This window comes from Pagrus pagrus (genome assembly GCF_965226575.1).
Source record: "Pagrus pagrus genome assembly, chromosome: 14".
NCBI lineage: Eukaryota > Metazoa > Chordata > Actinopteri > Spariformes > Sparidae > Pagrus > Pagrus pagrus.
In genome coordinates this window covers 12,607,993-12,624,906 of record NC_140198.1, presented here as the reverse complement: position 1 = coordinate 12,624,906, position 16,914 = coordinate 12,607,993, and the positions used below count along the sequence as shown (strand labels likewise).

General features: G+C 38.4%; 2 protein-coding genes across 2 annotated transcripts; one reads left to right on the top strand and one right to left on the bottom strand.

The window, feature by feature from the left end:
- Positions 1-912: 912 nt before the first annotated feature.
- Positions 913-4,138, bottom strand: LOC311269046 (TLC domain-containing protein 2-like; the record flags this gene model as incomplete). Its single annotated transcript, XM_084373025.1, has 5 exons — positions 913-1,111; positions 1,396-1,601; positions 3,066-3,148; positions 3,773-3,855; positions 3,960-4,138. The coding sequence occupies 5 exons, from the start codon at positions 4,136-4,138 to the stop codon at positions 913-915; spliced, it is 750 nt and encodes a 249-aa protein (XP_084229151.1).
- A 1,419-nt stretch (positions 4,139-5,557) lies between these two features.
- aifm5 (apoptosis inducing factor mitochondria associated 5) lies at positions 5,558-16,532 on the top strand. The gene is made up of 19 exons (XM_084372803.1): positions 5,558-5,621; positions 5,779-5,869; positions 7,094-7,203; positions 7,540-7,649; positions 7,746-7,790; positions 8,425-8,506; positions 9,410-9,522; positions 9,628-9,714; positions 9,885-9,976; positions 11,046-11,176; positions 11,817-11,932; positions 12,026-12,097; positions 12,236-12,299; positions 13,203-13,279; positions 13,669-13,786; positions 14,747-14,845; positions 15,147-15,222; positions 15,324-15,428; positions 16,224-16,532. The coding sequence occupies exons 1-19, from the start codon at positions 5,603-5,605 to the stop codon at positions 16,255-16,257; spliced, it is 1,641 nt and encodes a 546-aa protein (XP_084228929.1). The 5' UTR covers positions 5,558-5,602; the 3' UTR covers positions 16,258-16,532.
- The last annotated feature ends 382 nt before the right edge of the window (positions 16,533-16,914 follow it).

The following is a 16,914-nucleotide window of genomic DNA, read 5'->3' as shown; positions in this document are numbered from 1 at the left end:
ATTGGATAAAATGGGCAGGGATACCAGAAAATGAGAGACATGGCTGACTGACCAGTCTTTTACAATGATTACTGTTGGAACATAGAGATATTTAACATTTATTTCAATATATTTTATGTACTATACTATTGTTCTTATATTAATATATTTTATATAATGAGAAAATAACAGTTATAGCAACTTTAACACAATTGCAAGTAGAGGCTGGGAGGTTTAAGATCAAATTTCTAAAATGAAAAATGTCACACTTGTAGTTTTCTTTTAATTTAATTTATAAACTGAAGAACAAATCAGGAGCCCATGCTTCAGAGAAACCTCGTCTTATGACTTTTACAGTTAATCGTCACTGTAGACAGTGAGCATACATTTTTGGAATATCACACACAACACGAAGAAATACTTGAGGGATTGTACATGATAGTCCCTTTAATTTACAGCTTATTTAATATCTTCATTTGTCACATGTACGGAGACACAGTAAAACATGCAGTGTAATGAAGGAGATGCTCAGTTAACGTGTGAGGGAGCAACAACAAAAACAGTAAATAGATCAAACAAAAAAGAATAGAATATAAATTACTGTTGTTTATTATTTCACAAAACATCAAAGTTATGAAATTGAACTGACAATATATTAATAAATGGTAAGAATTACATAAAAAAGTATATAAAAAAATAATAAATTAGCTAAATTATCTTGTAGACACACCCTTTAGTAGGATATCTGAGCTGAACGCTGTCCTTACTTTATCTTTGCTTTATATTATAATGACAAACATCACACGTTACAAGCAAACACTATAAGTTAAGGAGGTCTTCAGGTTCTTGAACCACTTATAAATTATACCACGAGGTAGAAAACTGAATCACTGGAGTCCTTTTTGACCAGGAGAACCGCAGCACTGCCTCCCTCTAGTGCTTTTTGCTTTTGTTGCATGTGTTGTTGAGGATGTCTGCTCTGAGCAGTCTGTAAAACAGCACCATGTTCATGGTGGTGATGAGACTCAGGCCGACCGTCCCCATCATCAGGACGTATCGAGGCATATGTTTACCGTTAGCTGCCAGCCAGCGGGTCATCCAACCTGTCGTATAGACACGAAACACCAGTAATCTGCAGATGAGGCAAAAAAACCAGTGAGGACATCTTCAGTCTTTAGTCCAACATGATGCACATTCAGTCCTCTTCACTCTAAACAGAGAGATTTTACATATTTTTATCTAGAAATTCAATTTTATATCAATGATTCTTTATTTTTGCAGTGCAGTCATGCAGCAAAGCACAAAATACATCTAAGCTCACATTTTAAACGTCACATGCTCACATATGAAAACTGTCTTTGCCCGAGAATCAGTTTGATTTTTTCATGTGACCTTTCCAGAAGAGAAGCCACCTACGTTCCCAGGTTGAGCCAGCTGGTCACGCTGTAGGTCACAGAGGGACGAGGGGCTGAAATTTCAGTCCCTGGCCGGTTCCTCCGTCCTGACAGGAGGAGAAGCTGTCTGATGTGAAGGAAAACAGAGTTGATCTCAATCAGCAGAGACACCACAGCAAAGCCCACATAGAGGCGGGACGTTGCAGCCAGAATGAAGCAGGAGATCACCTGAGAAAAACAGATGGAACGGAGGAATCACAGGTTTACACCAGTGGTGGAAAGTAGCTGATTACATTTACTAAATTAATGTATTTAAGTTTAATTTTTAAGCAATTTTAGGTTGAGTATACTTGAGTGTATTAACTTCTTGCTACTTTATGCAACTCCATTACAACTCAGAGGAAAATAATGTCTTCTTACTCCTCTACATTTATATTGATCAGCCCTGAAGACAATGTATAGTGCAGTTTAAAGTAGCTCCTCCATTACAAGCTGCAATATTAAAGTAATGTATACAGCAATACAGTTGATGCATCAATCATTAGTTTCCAGTAAAATAATGTTTTTCTGATAGGGCCATTCTGCATACTGAGTACTTTTTTTGGTAGGAGCCACAAAAGACTTTCTACTACTTTTTTCATATATGCAGTTGTACTCCACAGGACCTGTAAACACTGTAATGTGTAAAATTGGCGGAGTTACCCTTTAAGTACAAATACTTTTTTGACACACATGCATACACAGAAACATTCAGCAGAACTTTATTGACAACAAAATTACACAAGTAAAAATTCATGGAAAAAAGCTCCTAAGGCCACATTTAGTTACCCATTTAATTTTAGTTAACGAAGACATACACAGTGGTACGTTTCTAAGTATTAAGTGTATGAAGTAATTTATTTATTGCTATTTAATTAATCATTTGACACTGTAATAAGCATTTAGAAGGAAATGTTTCTGGTTGCCAAGTTGCAAAAAGTCCATTTAGCTGGTGTATATTGTCCTCCAGCAACTTGTTTCATATTTTATCCTTTTAATTCATCAGTAGGGCCTCTGCAGCTGTTGATAAACTGTTATAAGCAGATGTTGTGGTTGAGATAAAAAAAAGACATGTAAGAGTATTTTTATAACCTATTAAGCCCAGAGCCTTATTAGAAAGTTGCACTGAGTCGTATTAAACGCCCACACAACACTTGCACCAAGCAGACCTTGACCCATGATGAATAACTGAAAGTTACGTCCATGTAGAGATAAATGTTTTACAGCCTCTTCAAAGAGATGCACAAAGAGACTCATCAGCTATAAGTGAACATACACACAAGGCAGACTCTACGTGCTGCCTCAAAACACATCTTGTAATCTGCAGTGTTGTGACAGTGAAGTGACACGCCGAGGGGACGAGCTGCCGGAGGTGAATCAGGTCACGACCTCTGCAGCCTGAGATTAAACCGTCACACAGATCAAAGCTCGACAAACAACAGTGAGGGATGACTGTGCAATTTCATTCAGCGACCTCGTCATTATTACAACACACAGATATGTAAAGGGGTGGACAAATTAAGATGAACACTTCACCATATTATGATAAACACTCTGGACATCATGAGCTTCACAGAGTTAATGTTAGCTGTCTGTTGCATCAGACACACACACACACACACACACACACACATTGGGTGTAAAGTTTATTACCGCAGAGTGGTGGAGCAGCACCTCCCAGGACTGTTTAAGCGGCTGGTTCAAGGCCCCGTCCAAGAAGTCATTGATAAAATAACCTGGGGGAGAAAGTCCATGAGTTGTATGCATGGATGCTGCACCCATATACATTTACATAGACACATTCAGAATGAACTCCAGCTCTTTTCTGTTTTTTCCTGTCTGTCCTCCATGTGTGAATGCTGTCCCACCTCTTCTGTGTGTGACCCTGCAGGTCGTTATGGATGAGAGGAGGTCGTGTGGCTCAGGTTCTACCTATCTGGCAAAATCTAAGACGATATATATCATATACGTATATTGCCCAGCCCTAATCCACACTTTTCACCTATGTTTTACAACCCACTTATATGTATTTTTCGCAACAAAATTGTGATTTTTGTTGATCCTTCATTCGCTTTTTCCTCATGAAAGGGTTTTTTGGGGGAGTTTCCTCATGTTAATCAAGACTCTAAATAAAACTGATGTGAGCTGACTTTACTATACCCTGGTTTGTTTGTCATTTGACTTGCTAGTTACGTAAACTAACTTCTACTTGATTCAACGCAGAAAAACATTGCCCTCGTTCTAAATAGATCATATTGATATTATCAAGATTGAATCCAAATCACTGGAAAAAAAGTAGCCTGTCTGCTAATGTAATGTAATCCAATGTAATTCTGATGTAATTTGTATTAGCGTGTCACCTGTAGAGACAGCTACAAGGCTGTGGGAGGACAAGGAGTGAGAGGAGATCAGGTCCTTTGCTATCTGAGGTTGACGGTACAAACTGCAGAGACAGAGAGAGGGAGAGAGAGAGAGAGAGAAATTACATGAAGAGTAAAAATGGAAATTAATGAATGTGCCAACCCTGATGACGCCATCTTTACGCACCATAAAACAGCCCACGTTCCTGTCAGCGAGCTGTGAGCTAAAGACGTGCAGATATTCCTCCACTTCCAGGCTTTCTTGCGCGCCGACTCTGGTGCTGGCAGGCATCTGACAATCGTGTTCAGCAGTTTGAAAGAGCATGCAGATCCTCCAATGACCAGAAGCGTTGACCTCAAATCCATAACGAGACTTTACGTCAGAGTTCGCTTCAAATCTCATGTGCTCCTGTGTTCAGGGCACATTTCAGCTGTGAGAGCGTCAGCTAAAATACACTGTGAGGAAAGAGCGGGTGAAAAACAAATAGTTGAAGTCTCTTTGACATGCAGTACACGTGTATGCAATGATCTCTGTCCTTTAACACACATTCCTCTTCTCACTTGAAGTGATAAACTAGTCACTGATAACAGACGAAGGGTCACGGTCATGCCATGGTTACATGATTCCCGTCCTGGCAAATAATAGTTTAATCCACACGCTGTTCAAACAGTAAGTTTTTCAGTCACTGTTGCTCTCAGGATACAATAAGCTTCACATTATAGGCATATCTCAAAACCATGACAATAAGAATAATATTACAAAATATGATCAACAAATGAATCATGATGTAATATTATGGAGTAAGATAAAACTTGAATGAATGATCTCTGAGGATAACTCCCGAGCCCGAACATTATATAAACGTTATTGAAATGACCCCCACTTTCATAAGGCTACGTACACATTAATATATATATATATATGTATATATGTATATAGGCATTAATCTGAATTTGGCCATTGGGCATAGTGAGTACTATCAACACTTTATAATGACCATCATTAATAAATGAAAAACTTTTAAGAACTATTATTAACATCAGTTGCAACTTTACAATAAATACTTGTTTAATAAATGGTTTAAAAAGCATTACAAAAGTAAAATAACTATTATCTAAAGTTTCATTAACTAGAAATGTAACATTTATTATGATTTAAGTTACCTGAGTACTTTTACTTTTGATAGGCCTACTTTAAATGCATTTTAGTGAAAATACTTTCCTGCTGATTTTGCATTTCGTATATTTTCATTACAGTAAAATATCTGAGTACTTTCTCCACCACTCCCCATTTTAAACATTTAATAAGCGATTGATTTTCTATCCAATATTTTAAATCCTTGAGCTTCACAGTGATGAGTCTTGAAACTTGAAACGACGTGTGAATGAAAGTACCTATCCGGTTTTGTAAGTGGTGCTTTGTCGCCTGTCCATTCAGAGTCGACTGCCTCGTCAGCCTTTCTCTATACTGCCTGACACAAAAGACCACCATCGCCTTTCTCTGCAACAATAACGCTGCTGAACATGACCAGTGACATCACCAAAACTGCTCATTCACTGGACAGACATAAGTAACTTTTTGGTTGATTTTGCCTTTTGTCTTAACAAACCCAACATCTTCCACTTTTCACAGTCTCCCAGGACCAAGGGATGAGGGTTGGGGATGGACTGGTTGCCGTGGAAATGGACTCTCATCCCATCATTGAGCTGATGAGCAGAGAACAAAGTGTGGACACGGAAGGACTTGTTTCAACGGAGCAGCTGTAGAGCTTTTAATGTTTCTGGAGGAGTTTTGTGTATTTTTGTGGTGTTACAATTGAATCAAAAGACATGTCTGGGACCAAACCATGTGAGTAACCTCTTCAACTTCATATTGTTTGAATAGTTGATAATTAGCTGATGCTTTATCGATCTGTTTAGTCTCTGTGTTCGTTACCTGCGTCATTAATTAAACCACATCTGTAACAATTAATGTAGTTTAACTCTGTGCATGTGTGTGTGTGCAGCCCATCAAGAGCTTCCAGACTCTGATCCAGACGACTTATCAGAGGAACTGACAGAGATGGTGTGTCTGGAGTCAGACCTGCAGGATGGACAGTAAGGAGGGGGGATGTTCACAACCTGGCAACCTAAAACTTGTTTTAGTTATCCAGCAGGGCTTGTTACTGATGTGTGAAAATGATTTATAGGCTACACTGTTAATCAACAAATGATATCCACACAAATATAGAACTAACCAAGCATATGTCTGATAAACAAACAAACAAATAAACAAACCAAGAACGCGACAACCTAAAAACTGTTAATCAAACAAGATTTACAGCCGTGCTGGCAACCCTGTGAAGCTGGTTAATAGGGAAACGATTGAGGGTGCTAACCTATATCTCCAGGAATGATGAATATAATCATGATTTGACGTACAAATCACTCTAAGAACGAGGATTAGCGCCGGAAGTCGAGCCCATCCATGGGATAAACTCTGTATGGTAGTGAATGGAGAAAAACAAATAGTTTTTTGATCCCACTTGAATTGTGCTGTGAACTACACGTATGATGTTTGTCAATTTGAAAGATAATTTTTCAAGTCAATGAAGTAGCAGTTTGTCGTAATTTAAGTAAAAATATCATCTAGTTTTTTGTTAAACCGCTCAGTGAACTAGATCATCTCGCTCAACATACGTCACCACCACAACATGGCCGCCGACTGGGCTCAGAAAAGGTGCTAAAGAATATGAGATAGGATAGCTAGGAATATAAAGTCGACACAGCTCCGTGAGGCTAACATGCTCTGGCTCACAATATTAGCATGCTAATGGTTAGCAGGTACAGTGTTTACCATGTTCCATGTTGTAGTTTAGCCTGTCACCATGCTAACATTTGCAAATTAGTACTACAAAGTACAGCTGAGCCTAGTTTTGCTGGTATTTTGGTCATAAAACAAAGTCATTTTAGATGATGGTGCTGTAGAAAAAGTCAGGGAACCACCAAAGTTTCCAGGTCACTGTTGAAAAAAAGATTTTAAACATAATGAGGCTTTTACCTGGTTAGATAAAGAATATATTGGCTAAATACAAAGACAGTTGGATTTATATAAAGGATTAATAGACTTTATGCAAAGTTAGTTTGATTCATCCCCGGGAGACCAGGAAAGTTTGCAGAAAATTTCACAACAATCACACTCAATTCAATCAACCTGGAACAAATAGAATTTTAAAAAATTTAAAACATACTTTATACTATATCTGTGTGTGACGCTCATTGCAGTGTTTGTATCTGTGTGTGTGTGTGTGTGTGTGTGTGTGTGTGTGTGTGTTTCCTCAGGATGAAGGAGGTTGAAGTGGGACATCACAGCGTGCTGTTGACACGCTGTGACGGCAAATACAGTGCCATTGGTAACCAGTGTACGCACTACGGCGCGCCACTCAGCAAAGGTAAAGAGGAACAAGGTGTGAGTTGCGAAGAACAAAAGAGGATGAACACCATTTAATTTACTGACATTTTTATCTGTGACATAAAGTTTATTCACTATACGGGTGGGTTTTATCCACATAGACAACTTCATTCAACATTTGCTTGCTATACTTTAAAAGTGTAAAACACGGTAAAGATCGAAACATTTGGAAAGACAGCATTTTCAATACGTTCTGCAGTTTTGTAGGTTGTCTTAAATTATAGCTACTTTTGTTGACACTAGCACCAAGCATGTAAATGATGTGTTTGTGTGTGTGTGTGTGTGTGTGTGTGTGTGTATGTGTGTGTGTATTCAGGGGTAATCACAGGCCACACAGTGCGCTGCCCATGGCACGGCGCCTGTTTCAATGCCCATACAGGAGATCTGGAGGAGTACCCCGGCATAGACTGTTTACCCTGCCACGAGGTACAAAGTAGACAGACAGACAGACAGACAGACAGACATTCACCTTTCAAGGACATTTGCTCTCATCTTATAATTTGTCTTTTTTCTGTTTTGAAGGTCAAAATAAAAAACAGCAAAGTGTACGTGTCCGTAAAAAAAAAGGTTAGTGTGTTGACTTTTTTTTTCTGTTAATGTTACTTTGTACTTCCTGTCTCATCACGTCATTGTAAATGCACTCTGTTTAGTAAAAGGAAATAGTGACACGTGGTATATGGGTTTGCGGGGGTGTTTGCATTTGTATTTTATGAAAGTATTTTGTGTTTGTATTCAGCAATTCTAACAGGATTTTTGCACTTAAAGAGGTTGAAATCAAAGTGCTCCTCTAAAACATTTCAGACCATAAAACTCCCCTCTGTGGTAAGTTTGGGAGATATTGGGCCTCATGATGTCTGCCTTCTCATGAATATAACTGAACTAGATGGCATTTGGCTTGTGGTGCTCAAAGAGGCAAAAAATACATTTGAAAAACTCCACAGCAATGTCTCTCTCTAGAAATCATGAACTGGTTTCTCATGATAATCCACAGACCTTCTTGTAAGCAGTTTCATGTAGGAACTATTTTCTTTCTACCAAACTACACAGTATCACTGCACAGATGGAAGTGTGCATCTACTCATACACGAGAGGCTTGTGACAGCCCGTGATGTGAACATTAATTGTGTCTGACCTCCTCAGATGTGCCAGTATGTTCCTCCTATTGATGAGTTTATATGATTGTGTGTTTTCCATGATTCAGATTCTGAGGCAGGAAAAAAGAATAAAGAATATGGGAGCTGCAATACCAGGAGACACTCGCACTATTCTGCTGCTGGGAGGAGGTGAGTGTGGAAACCTCTACGTGTCTTTATGTGCTGCTGTAATTTAAAGGTGGAACAATTGGTGGATTGATTGATTAATCGATTGACAGAAAATCAATTTGCTAGCAATTGATTCAATCACTTTGGAAGCAAAACATTTTGTTGGTGCCAGCGTCTCAAATGTGAGGATTTGCTGCCTTATCTGTTTTATAACATTGTAAATGATGTCAATTAATCAGTTAATTAATGTTTCATGCTGTCAACAATGCATTTGCTCTTGAGACTCCTGAGGACTACTATATTAATATTACCACTACTTTCATGGCATGTTTACCATCCCTGCCCTGCATTTTAATGAGTTTCTGTATTTTGGTTTTGGTTATACCCATTTATTTACGGTTAATAAGCGTAAATAACTAAAACCTCACCTACAAATTGGACTATAACTATGAGCTAGGGCCATACTTTAACTCTAAATATATACAAAGATGCTGCCTTCTTGTATTCTGTACATGGTAAGTATAAGTCTAGCAGATATTATATATTGTCTTGTATTAATAAAGTGATTAAGGTGCTTCATTTGAACTTTAGAGATGACTATTGCCAATAACTTCTGTATATTGTGAATAGTAAATATGTACATACACCGTTAACAACAGGTATGTAAAATACAGAAAAAAAAGTACAAGTATGTAATAAACAGCTAAGTTTACTTCATAACTCAACAGTAAGATATTCTATATAATATGAGGGAGAAGAAGACGAAAAAGAAGTTATGTCATAATTTGAAAGTTCGAGTTGACAGTAAATATTATTGGATGATAAAAAGCTTAACTAGTAATGTAATCAGTGTCATAGCATGTAGCCTATGTCCAGATGTTTTCCTGGTGTGTGTGATGGTGTGTTAACTCTTTGTAAGTACAGGAGCTGCGTCGTTGATCTGCGCTGAGATTCTCCGGCAGGAAAACTATGGCGGCAGAATCATCATGGCATCCAAAGACGAACTTTTACCTTATGACAAGACCCGACTGAGCAAGGTGCTGAAGTGGAGTAAATGACATGATATGGACATCAACAACCTTTTAGTGATTTTTTTAATTGACACACACACCATGCACCTTTTTTTTTTTTTTTTTTTACAGGTAATGAATGTGGAGAGCGACACTATTGTGCTGAGGAGGATGGAGTTTTTCCATCAGTACGATATTGAAGTGTGGCTCAGGAAAGAAGTGAGTCGATCTCTCCTCACATCTTGTTGTGTCAATCCTCAACTTACCTGTGACTACGTTCTACTACCTAATACTTGTATACCCCTGACAAAAAACGTGTATCTTGACCTGGATGGATTCATAATGCACTTTCAAAAGCCATGTTGTGTGGACCCTTGCTGTGTTTACAGGCACTGTCAGTGGACACAGACAAGAAGACAGTCACGTTTGATGATGGTTCAGTCCAGAGCTATGATCAGCTCCTCATATCAACAGGCTGCAGGTACAGACAAATACACACAGCCCGAGCCTTTCTGGGGCCTAAAGCAGCCACTCAAATGTGCCAGTGTTCACACTCACACTTAAGTTGAGTTTAGACAGTTAAAATCAGTGAAAATGAAAAAAATGTAAAAAAAAACAAAAGTACCCAGTAAAATCCTAAAATTAAAATATAGTACATCACGACTTTAACAACTGCTAACAAGCATTTACCTCTACTTTTTCTGAACTTTTTTTTTTCTTGTTATTAACAGTTTTTATTATATCGTTGTTACCATTAAACAAAACAAACATTTAACAAAGAAGGTTATAAGACAACAACACATCATGAATTAAGAAAAAAAGAGGGAATTTTTTTTTTTAATTGACAAAGACGGACAACAGAGCGTAAATAAACATAACACGAGTTAGTTAATGTTCTGCTCAAAACCACATTTTGACAAAATGCCCAAAAAATACTTTGTGTATATACACTAACTCTATCAAACCATGGTAAACTGACTCAATATCAAATCATTGTTCCAAAACACCAGCGCGTTTTCTATCCAACCCGAACATATAGTCAATCGTAGCACAACAACTTTCAAAAAAACTTTTGGTAGCATTTAGATTATTTTTGTTTCAGTTCCACCTGAATACAATAGACAACACAATACAAGGCAATTTTAACATTTCTTAGTTAAGTGCAGAATGTGTGCAACATGCAACATATAGCAACATGCTATATAAAAGTGAGCTAGTCGTCTTTACTTCATAGAACGCACAATAGAAAAAAAATAGTAAGGGACAGATTTGTTGCAATAAAAGTTTTTTTAGCGACATGAAATTACTGCCAGTGATGATATCAACATAAAATCATAAATGCCCTTTGGTTCCAAATGTGTGAAATTAAAATAAACAAATACAGTGAAAAATGGCACAGAAGGGAAAACACAAAAAATCACAATCCTGTTCTGATTTACTAAAACTCTGAAGACTTCATCTTAACTCTGTATAAGGAGAGTGATCATTGTTGCAGCACCACTACACTGCACTGCACTGCTTATAATGGCCTATCATGGCATGTCCTTTAGAGCAAAGGGTCTTGATGTGCCCGGCATGAAGCTGGATAATGTAAGGATGTTGGAGACTCCAGAGGACGCCCGGCAGATCCACGCGGGCAGTCAGGGCTCCAACGTCGTCCTCGTGGGAACCTCTTTTGTTGGTACGCTGTTTGCTGTGTGTGAAATATCTGCATTCTGATCATTAGTTGTTATCATTAAAAATGACAAAATGCCTTAAAAAGTTAACAGACAGTCAACGTATCAAAATAAAACGTATTACATAAATAAGTAAGATAAAACAAATATATAAAAATTAAGCTTTATAAGTTTCTTTTAACCTTTAATCAGTCGATAAAAAAGAGAAAAGATGATTTTTTTCCCCTTAACTTCCATTCAGATGATAACATTGATTAAAACTTACTTTGTTTTATTCCTCTACAAATCTTTAACTATCGCACTTTAGGTTTTTACTCCTTAGTTTTTCTATTTTTATGCACTGGCAGAAATTTAATTCCATATTTTCCACATCCACAAATATTTCCTGTTTCCCTTGAAATTATACGCTTATTAGATGGGACTGAACGTGTATGTCTCGGCAAAGATTGGATGAAAAGTATACAGCTATATATTGATTTAATAATCTATTTATCTATTTATTTATATTTTAACCCTTTCTGACCCTTTTACTACCTTTTGTCAGCTTTGGGCCTTCAAAAAGTGGTAGTTGTTTTTATTTGTTGGGTTTTCATCAGAACATTTTTTCTCTACTGCACCCTCATTAAGGTATTTCTTACGTTATAGGTATGGAAATTGCATCTTATTTGATAGACAAAGCCTCCAGTATCACAGTGATTGGCAGCAGTGAGCTGCCGTATCAGAACACACTGGGTCGTGAAATTGGCAGAGCCACAATGTTGGTAAGGAAGAGAGACAGAGATAGTGCATCGTGTACTCATTTACTTCTCTGCTCAGTCAGGTTGTTTAAACTTCTCCTGTTGCTTTTCCTTCAGATGCTGTCAGAGAAAAATGTGAAGTTCTACATGAACGCTAATGTGACAGAGGTCAGAGGTGCGGATGGCAAGGTAAAGTGGAAAAACACACAATTTGCTTTGTCAGATTCAAACTTGAACATCACCAACAATATGTTTGTTCTGAGAAAACATACTGTAAACACCCTCTGATCTATCTGTCCTCTGTCTCATCATCCTTTCTTCCTCAAGGTGAAGGAGATTGTGCTTAAAAGTGGAGAAGTTATCCCAGCGGACATTTTGATTGTTGGTATCGGTAAGAGCAAACATTTTTTTATGATCATATTTATGTCTTTTCAGCTCATCCCCTTTTTTTACTCTTTAATGTTTTTGCATTATCAGTCAGACATCACTTCCTATAAAAACTGAAATGTCTTATAATGATCCTTCGAGAATGCCGGACAGCTTTTATAGTAAATTAAAGATATTTGTTAATTTGGTAACGATATTTGATCATCACTGGTCATTGAGTAAATATAATCATTTTTCACATCAGCTAAACAAAGAATGTGATTGGCGTGTTCATCGTCCTATACACTATTTTGCCACAAAAGCTCTGAAAGGAATAATTTGAAACTTTGCTTGTTCACTTTCTGACAGAGAGATGATGTCTATCAATCTGTCTATGTATAATAGGTATACATAATGATGTAATTCTTACTTCTGTGGGCCCAAATTCCCCTTAAAAAGTCAATTTGCTGAGTTATTTCTTGGCTGTAGATGGTAATCTCCATTCGTTGCCTAGCAACTGCTCAGAGTTATGAAATAGTCTGAAACAAAACCATGAATTGTTGTTACACCCAGTTTTTATAGATATAATTAAATATGTATAACATCATATTTAATCAGCTTTAGAGGCAGGCTAGCAGTTTCCCCCTGTTTCCAGTCTTTGTGCTAAGCTAAGCTAACCATCTGCTTTCTGGAGCTTCATATTTACCACAGAGACATAAGATTGGTACCGGCCTTCTTCTGTAACTTTCCACCAGAAAAAAAGACAATCTATCTCCCAAAATGCCAAGGTTATCCTACGACACAGAAATAGGCCTCATAGGTTTGATGACTTTGAGATGAGAGCTGAGATAAACGGCCTCATGACATTAGCAGCACTCCTACGAATCCTGCTCAACCCCTTTTTTGTCCTCCCTCTTTCTTCCACCAGGCATCAAACCTAACTCAGACTTCCTGCAGGGCAGCAAAATAAAGATGGACTCAAAAAACTTTGTTACAGTCGACAAGGTCAGCAAGCCGTCCGCCTGATTATCTATCTGTGCAACACATAACGTCTCTGACGAAAATGTGTGTTTAATTGAGCTTGAATTCTTCAGTATTTGGACCCCATAATTCTAGTGTTTTCCTTTTTTTCCTGACATTATTAAACCTTAATATTTAGAACAATATTGTAGTGGTAACCCTGCTGTTTGCTGGAATATATACTTACGTATAAGCATCCCCTGTAAATGAAGTATCGAGCTGGTAAAACAGCGGTAAGCATGTTTTCTGAGCAGTTGAATAGAGCGCAGGTTTTCAGGAGCCCGAACAGAACAAAAGGGGTTAATGAACTTGTGCCTCCTCACAATAATCAATACATTCTGCGCCATATATCATCACTTCTCTCCCTCCTGCAGTACATGCGCACCAATGTCCCTGATGTGTACTGTGCGGGCGACCTGGCCACTTTCCCCCTGGCGATGGCCAAGAACCAGCTGGTCAACATTGGACACTGGCAGATGGCACAAGCACATGGTAATGTAGTGACACTATCCTAGTAGATAGACTTTGACTTTGGCTGATAGACGTCTAAAATTATCTTGTCACACACGGATATTTTGGTCCTGACCGAGCAAACCAAGTTGTTGTAGTTGTCTGTAATTTACTCAGATTTACTGACTTCTCCCCCAGATATGATATCAAAGCTCTGTGTAACATCAACTTTCAGAGCTGGAGTGTCTGTTCTTCGGCAGCAACATAAATAATACAGATCTGAGTTGTTTTGCGCACTTTCTGCATGTGTTACAAGCATAAAAACACATTTGGAGCTAATTTAGATCAAGTAACAGATGCTTTGAATGTGACAAACCTTTTGCTACTCATAACCTTCTCCAGCCACCTCAATATGTCTGTTTCCTTTCATCATGATCCATGCCTTATTCCCAGAGAAGTTAACGAAAATGTTGCCTATCTCGCAAGAAATTCCTGGATCCATCCTTTTATCCGGATCTGCACCAAAAGTTCATTTGGTTTACTCTGGGCTGAGACTTTATCCAAGTTTCATGGAAATCCATTCAGTAGTTTTTGTGTAGTCCTGCTGACAAACCAACCAACAAACAGCCACAGGGTGAAAACATAAAAATAAGACCCCAAATCAACAATATGCTGATTCGCACAGGACTGATATCATCACATGACCTCTTTTACTTTACAAATTCACCAACATGACACATTTTCACAGGAAGAGCTCAGAGATCAGGAAAATATGGCACTGTGAGTAGAAAGTGGAGCAAGTATATACTGGGGTCATGGTATGTGTTATGTTTAAAAAACAGACTTTAAACTATATATCCAGACATATAGGCTGCTTGTTATCACTTTGTTTACCCCTTACTATCTATTATTGTTTGTAATATAATATGTGTTTAATATCTGTGTCCATAATATCTAGTTAAGTTTTATTTCTAGTTAAATGTTGTTTCTATTGTTGTTCAGGGAGGATAGCAGCTCTGAACATGCTGAATAAACAGATTGAACTCAGCTCAGTTCCTTTCTACTGGACCGTCCTACTGGGTAAAACCATCCGATATGCAGGTGGGCACACACACACACACACACACACACCTGTGCATGCTGTATGTTTTTGTGTATTTTTTGAATTGTTCAATTTGTACACAGGACCTTAATAGTCATATGATTGAGGTTGTTGCAGCTCTGTTACACAGAAACTACAGCCCTTCAGGAGCAGATGTGTGAAGTCAGATGTAGGAATATTGTTTGGACCTAACTGGATGCTTGAATCACACAGATCCAGTCCTGCTCCTGTGTGATAGATTGCTGATTTTCCCACTTATTATGTTAAATGTATCTTGTGTTTTGTTCTGGTCGTGTGCAGGCTATGGCGAGGGATACACTGAGATTGTGATGAAAGGAAACTTTGAGGACAAAAAGTTCCTGGCATTGTACATCAAGTATGTTGAGAAATACAGCTGCTGTTGTTCACAAAACACATCTGCGATCAGAAAATAAATGACCAAATATGTATGTTTTAACATTTTTACTTCACCTGCAGGGATGATTCGGTCATAGCCGCAGCGAGCCTAAACTTCGACCCAGCGGTGTCTGCTGTAGCTGAGAGGCTCGTATCAGGAAAAGTCATCACAAAGAAAGAGGCTGAGTAAGTCGAATCTGTCTGTAACTTTCACTTTCCTCTCAGTGATGGATGACTGGGTATGTTTGCAGAGATGTAGAGAGATTAATTTGCTAACAAGTTAAATAATGATATTTCAAAGTTAACAACTTGCCTCTGCTGCCCCCAAGTAGCCAAGAACTCACTGACTGCAGGTTGGAAAGGATAAGTTCACCTAAAAATCAAAATGCAGTCATTATTTACGCACCGTTATGCCGATAGAAAGAAGGTGAAGTTTCGTAGTTTACAAAACATTTCTGGAGCTTCACAGCAAAACAGTGTTGCAGCATTCTCCTCAACAACTGAAGTAGCTGGGAACTTGTTTTAAAACGTTAAAAAAAACAAAGGAAAACAACATAAATTGCTCGTCCGGCAAATCCAAGTCTCCGGAAGCACCAAGATCCCAAATTGATTTGAAAAGACGTTATTTACACCCTTTTTTAAACTGAACTCATCACTGTAGCTGCTAGGCTAAAAGCGTTAGCATGCTGGGTGCATGAGCTCGACTGCACATCGAGGGTGTAAATAACATCTTGTCCTCGTCTACTTCAGTTGTTTAGTTGAATACTGCAGCACTGTTTTGCTGTGAAGTTCTTTCATTTTTGGGTGAGCTTATCCTTTAATCGCCCTGGGTTTTTCTAACATCGTCAAGTAATATCTATTTTTTGTTCTTTCAAATGTTTCGCCAATACGTGAGAGGAACAAACTGGGGCAAACCAAGCACATCAGCTGATGTAAATCCATATAAAAGCATATCCTCTCTTTTTTTTCTCTCCCCGACAGATCAGATGACCTGAGCTGGCTGCAGTTGTCCTGATCTACGCTCTCCTCCACTCTAGTGCTCAACACATCATCCGTGCGGTGTCGACACGCAGAGTGTCGTTCATCCGTCTCACTGTCACCACTGTTCTCACAGAGGACAAAGACTTTGGAGACCTGGATGACAACGTTTGATCCAGAAAAGACAGACTTCACTGATGGCGTGGTGTCAAAAAAAGTGAAGTTTACATTTACAGCGTTATACTGTACGTCATACAGTCATGTGAGGGGGACTCCACCATGAAAACAACAGATACCTCAGATGAATGCAGCTTTCGGGGACTTCACTTTTTAGTCTTACTATTTTTTATTTATTCACTAGATCTTATTTTTTAATTTTATGGTCAAGAGACATCACGTTTAAGATGCCTCAGTATGTTCTCTGCTGTTCACATTGAAAAGGCGGTGTACGCTGCTGGAAAAAACACAAGTGACCTTAATGGCCACTGTGGTCCGGTCAATGAGTCGGAGGGCGGATTAGGGGAACAGAGGGCGGGTGTGTTCAGCTCTTTGAAGCAGAGATGCTGAAATAGGCAACGGCGACAAAACACAGCAAAAGGGGACAATAGGCCTTCGCCAAATAGCACACAAAGGCAGTGCGACAGAAACCTGCACAAAAGAAATGCTGTGTTTTCCTCTCTTTCCCCCTCTGGCT

Coding starts and splice junctions, on each gene's coding strand:
- aifm5 (XM_084372803.1), top strand. Junction 9,977..11,045: donor CTCATATCAACAGGCTGCAG/GTACAGACAAAT, acceptor CATGTCCTTTAG/AGCAAAGGGTCTTGATGTGC. Junction 11,177..11,816: donor CGTGGGAACCTCTTTTGTTG/GTACGCTGTTTG, acceptor CTTACGTTATAG/GTATGGAAATTGCATCTTAT.